This window comes from Phascolarctos cinereus, unplaced genomic scaffold, assembly GCF_003287225.1.
Source record: "Phascolarctos cinereus isolate Bilbo 61053 unplaced genomic scaffold, phaCin_HiC Scaffold_3;HRSCAF=262, whole genome shotgun sequence".
NCBI classification, from domain to species: domain Eukaryota; kingdom Metazoa; phylum Chordata; class Mammalia; order Diprotodontia; family Phascolarctidae; genus Phascolarctos; species Phascolarctos cinereus.
The window spans coordinates 209,030,926-209,036,925 of NW_027555736.1; the positions used below are offsets into that span (position 1 = coordinate 209,030,926).

At 34.8% G+C, this 6,000-nt stretch overlaps 1 protein-coding gene across 1 annotated transcript in view; it reads left to right on the forward strand.

Moving 5' to 3' along the window:
• EFCAB11 (EF-hand calcium binding domain 11) overlaps window positions 1-5,370 on the forward strand; it is a 214,321-nt gene extending 208,951 nt beyond the window's left edge. The window contains exon 6 of the mRNA XM_021000320.2: window positions 5,247-5,370. Within this exon, the coding sequence (XP_020855979.1) occupies window positions 5,247-5,262 (16 nt within the window). The 3' untranslated portion in view covers window positions 5,263-5,370. The remainder of the gene's footprint in view (window positions 1-5,246) is intronic.
• Window positions 5,371-6,000: the final 630 nt, after the last annotated feature.

The window sequence follows — 6,000 nt, forward strand, 5'->3', positions numbered from 1 at the left end:
GAGGGCAGGAACTAATAGTTCAATAACCTTAAGGATTTGCAATATTTCTAATAGCCCAGAGACATTTTATTATCATTTTAAAGATTAGTCTATAGGTTCAATAAGCTAAATATTCTATTTTTTTTAGGCAATTGGGGTTAGGTAACTTGCCCAGGATCACACAGCTAGTAAATGTCAAATATTTGGTCTGAGGCTAGATTTGAACTCAGGACCTCCTGACTTCAGGGCCAGTGCTCTATCCACTGTACCACCTACCTGCCCCCTAAATATTTTAAAAGAGTATATATGAAGACAATGAAATTATAAAATACAATTTTGCTGTGTCTGCATGGTATTTTCTACTTCATGAGGCATCTCAGGATAGACAGAAATTCTTAACCTGACATCTGTGAACTTTTCAAAAAGATTTTTATCTAATATTTCAATATGATTGCTTTCCTTTGTAATCCTTTGCATTTATTTTATGAATTTAAAAACATTCTGATCTTCCAGAGTAGATCTTCTCTACTCTGCAGAGTAGGGAAGTATTCAGCCAAGTTATCCCAATATTCCTCTCCAAATAACTTTAAAATAATTCCTCAAATCAAATTCTGGAGTGGCAAAGCCAATAAAATAATAGTATGAGACATTCTTTCAGTCCAAGACAACTTAAGAAGTCAGAAAGAGGGATCTATGACACAAGAGAGGAGGAGCCTGGTTGGATGAAACACCAGTGGTGGGACTAGGTGGTAGCAACAGAAGCAGCAGCAGCTTCAGGGGTTCTCAATCTATCTTCTAAGAACTTTATCATTATTAGGACAGTTAGAAGGATTCTACATACCAAGACTGTATAAGAGTGAGTTGATTATGTTGAGATGATGTAACAAAGAAAAAGAAGGTGAGAAAAAGGGATGATCGGGGCAAAAGGGAAGGGAGAGGGAAAATGGGAAAAATTATCTCACATAAAAGAGGTATTCAAGAAACAGCTTTTACAATAAAGAAAGAAATGGGGGGGGCAGCCCTTAAACCTTATTCACATCTAAATTGTTTCAAAAAGGGGAAATGACTATATGCATTCTCAATTGGTAATAGAAATCTATCTTACTGAACAGGGAAGTAGGAGAGGAAGGAGATAAGAGAAAAAGGAATGTGTGATTTAAAAAAAAGTAGGACAGATAATAGAAGGCAGTAGACAGAAGCAAAATGAGAAACAAGGATAAACAGAAGAAAATAAGATAGAGGAAAATGGACACTCAGTAATCATAACTTTGAATGTGAATGGGATGAATTCACTCATAAAATGGAAACAGCAGAATGGATTAAAAAAACAGAATCTAACAATATTTTATTTATAAGAAACAAAGAAACACAGAGTTATATGTGAAACATACGGAGTTAAAATAAGGGACTAGAGCAGAATCTATTATGTTTCAGCTGAAGTAAAAAAGGCAAGGGTACCAATCATGATTTCAGAGAAAGCAAAAGTGAAAATAAACCTAATTGAAGGGGATAAGCAGAAAGACTACATCTTGCTAAAAGGAACTACAGACAATGAAGTAAAATTAATAATAAATATATATGCAGCAAATGTCATAGCACCTAAATTATTAAAGAAAAAGTTACATGAATTACAGGAGAAAATAGTAAAACTATACTAGTGGGGGGGACCTCAACTTTCCCCTCTCAAAGCTAGATAAATCTAACCATGAAATAAATAAGGAAGAAGTCAAAGAGATGAATAAAATCTTAGAAAATATATATATGACAGACCTCTGGAGAAAACTGAATGGCAATAGAAAGGAATATATCTTTTTCTCAGCTGTGTATGGCACCATCACAAAAATCAAAACCTCACAAACAAATGCAGAAAGGCAGAAATAATAAATGCATTTTTTTCAGATCATGATGCAATCAAAATTACATTTAATAAAGGGCCATGGAAAAATAGATTAAAATTAATTGGAAACTTAATAATCCTAAAAAATGAATGAGTCGAAGAATAAATCATAGAAATAGTTAATAATTTCATTAAAGAGAATAACAACAATGTGACAACATTCCAAAATTTGTGAGATGCAGCCAAAGCAATACTTAGGGGAAATTTTATATCTCTAAATGCATACATCAATAACAGAGAGAAAGAACAGATCAATGAATTGAATATATAACTAAAAAAAAATACTATAAAAAGAATAAAATAAAAACCTCCAATAAAACACCAACATGGATATCCTGAAAATCAAAAGATAGATTAATACATTAAAAGTTTAAAAAAATGAACTAATAAATAAAACTAGGAGTTGGTTTATGAAAAAAATAATAAAATGGATAAACCATTGGTTAATTTGATTTTAAAAAAAAGACAACTAAACTACTAGTATCAAAAATGAAAAAGGTGAACACATCACCAATGAAGATGAAATTAAAGTAATATTATTAGGCATTATTTTGCCCAATTATATGCCAGGAAAACTGACAATCTAAGTGAAACAGATGAATATCTATAAAAATATAAACTTCTCAGATTAACAGAAAAGGAAATAGAATACTTAAATAAACCCATCTTAGAAAAGTAATTTTTAACAAGACATTAATGAACTTCCTAAGAAAAAATTCCCAAGACCAGAAAAATTCACAAGTGAATTCTACCAAATATTTAAGGAACAATTAATCCCAATACTATATAAACTATTTTTTAAAAAATCAGTAAAGAAGGAGTCCTACCAAATTCTTTTTGTGACACAAGTCTGGCTTTGATACCCAAACCAAGGAGAACAAAAACAAAGGAAGAAAACTACAGACCAAGTAGCAGTGATAATAGACATATATTGTCATGCCTGGATGGCTCCACAGTCCTCATGATAGAATGTACATTATATTAATAAATATAAACTATAATAAATATAAACATACTAACAAATATAATATTTATACCACTTACCTCACACGATTGTTGGGGGGAAAAAAGGAAACCTGCAAGACTATATATAAATGTTAGCTGTACAATAGCTTCTGGGTTTTTTTTGTTTTTGGCAATTGGGGTTAAGTTATTTGCCTAGGGTCACACAGTAAATGTCAAGTGTTTGGTCTGAGGCCAGATTTGAACTCAGGTCCTCCTGACTTCAGGGCCAATGCTCTATCCACTGCACCACTTGGCTGACCCAATAGCTTCTGTTTTTCACTTACATTCATTTTGGTTTGTACTCACCTCAACTCATTCATTCTTTCTTCATTCAACAATATTTATTGACTCATTGAAGCACACTTATTTTAACTGACATTTACAAACAATATTTGCAATAATTTAGAATCTCTTAAAAGTAAAGAAATAAAAATAAAGGCAATAAAAGGGTATGTGAATTGGCTGAGTTGGGATCAGAACAATGAAAAGTAGAAAAACAAGAGGATGACAGTTTGGGAGAAAAACAAAAATGAAAACAAGGAAAGGGTAGGAAAATAAAGGATGTTAGTAGCCACTACTACTACAGGGACAGAGCATAATTGAAAGGCAAACTCCATTCAGCTAGACATGCAGTCCTTTACACAGATAAGTATCATACCATGTCAGTCTGTTGCAAAGTACAATTGATTTTAATTTTGTGTATGGATTTGTAGGCTGAAAACAGTAAGCACTTTGGAGTGGCTAGATGGAAACTGAATGGCACCAGGGGCTAGAGAGAGTGCCCAGTACTATCTAAAGAATGCTGTTTCTCTTCCGTTAAAGTCATAATGACTCTGAGCAGGACTTCTATCATTAATGGAAGTGTCCCACACACATTTTGCCCAGTTAAGAAAACAAAGGAAATTAACCAGCAAACAGCATTCAAAAACAAAATAAAACAAAGCCAAAAATAATTAACATCCTGACTAGAGGTACCTAAAAACAATGAATTTAAGAGAGAAGACAGCAAGTCCCTCCCTTAGATAATTGGTGGCTTATGTTTGAGTTGTTAAAAAGGAACAATTTTTCAATTCATACACAGCAAACTCAGGGGCTGGGGTTCCAACAGTCCAAACAGAATTTCTTTAGTTCAGTATGATTCGGCAACTTGTTATTTTAAGCAATTTATGCAGATATTTACATATACTAGCAAGCATATTTTTGAGTCAATCCATTCTGTAACTTCACTTATCCCTGCAGGTAGTAAACCATAAATACTAGTATTAAATATTGCCCAGGGTTTTGTATATGTGTATACCAATAAAACCACGTACTTATTAGGGACAATAACTGCCTTCCACCATGCTTACCCTGTACAAATTTTGTATGCACTCAACTTCCAATCAAGAAAATAGCCTATTCCCTGCCTCAAGCTTTATATTCACATGAGAATTTAAAAAGCTAATTCTCTACAGTTAAAAAAAAGTAAGATAGCAAGATACACTCTACTATAGAATTCAGTAAAATGGTGATGCAACTGAAAATCAGGAGTTTTCTGTGAACTTTACCCTCACTCTTTCTCTTCCCCCACCCCACCCCCAATCTATTCAATCTAAGAGTTGAAATTCTTCCTGGAGCACCTGAAAAGATTTGGAAGGAACAGCTATGTTTGCTGCATACTGATAGCCATCCCTAATCTATTCAGAGAAGGTCAAGTTTTCCATAGTTAAAGCTTGTTTTGCTATTTAGGTTTGGAATAAGTTAGAGGCATTTTCTTTTAGAAAATAGAATTTAGATTGAGCGTTTGATTTCAGAGTGTCATATACCATACCTACATGGAATAGGTTAGATGTTGCAAAGATAACTTCTCAATAGGAGAAGCTGACAGGTTATGTTTTCTCTTGTTAGTGACCTATGGCATCTGCTATCTTCACTTCCTGAGAAGCCCGTTACACTTGAGATTTGATGAGACACACGGAAAGATTGGCTCTTCTGTAGCTAGAATCAGAGCAATGGGAAGGAGCTGAAATTGACTGAAAATGATTTAAGAAATATATAATCCAATGTTGTAGAGTACCAGCAGTGGGAAGAGAGAGGAAGATGAGGAGGAAAAAGGAAGTCCTATGAAAATCTGCCTCTCTCAGAAAAACATGCAAAATCCTGCCTTTTCCTGCTGTTCAAAGGCGTTCCCCAAGTCTGGAGGCCCCTGCTTTGGGACCCTTTCTACCAACTCAAGGCACGGCTCCTCTTTTAGATTCTTCATGACGTCATTTCTCTAATCTCTCCCTTCTTGATGCCACTTTTCTGTGCTATTATTAAATTTATTAGTTTGATATCACACCATTTAGAGCTGAATTAAAGTATCATTTATTGTTCTCTGTTTCAGGTGTGTCAATTTTTAATCCCCCAAAGAAATCATGAGGTCCTTGGGGGCAAGGACTTTCTTTCTGTTTTGTGTCCCCAAGACCAGCCACAGCGTTTTACACATTTCAGGTACCTAATCAATAATTGCTGAATTTAATTTATTTGTGTTTGCAGCCACTTGTCTTGTACTTCAGTGCCTAGCACAGTGGAAGCCTTCAAAAAGCATTTGAGTGACTGACAAGTAAGGAATGGGTGGACTTCACTTGATGCTGTATCATTTGGGCCCAGTTCTAGGCAGTGGTCTGTTGCAGCTGATTGTTAAATTTTCAGTGTGAATATTTATACCTCAGATATCTACAAACACTACAAATCAAGGCTTGACTTATTTTGTGATTGTCTAAACTTAAAGTGAAAAAATGTTAATAATGGAGATTAAACTGAAAAGCATGCCAAGCATATTTCCGCCTTCCTCCCCATTCCCCGCCCAAGAATCAGTTGTTAAACATTTCCCAGCATCCATTTCCTAAGAAGACTTCATTTGGTGGGTTATACTCCAAAGGCAGGGAACAAGGGTAATCAAGCTGTGGGTAAAAGCTAAATGAGATCAGAGAGTCAGGATCATAGATTTAGAACTTTAAGAGGCCTTCTTTTACCTATCATGAGCATTGGGGGGGCACAAGAGGGGCAGCTAGATGGCAAAGTGGATAGAGCACTAGCCCTGGAGTCAGGAGGACCTGAGTTCAAATCCAGCCTCAGATACTTGACACTTACTAGTT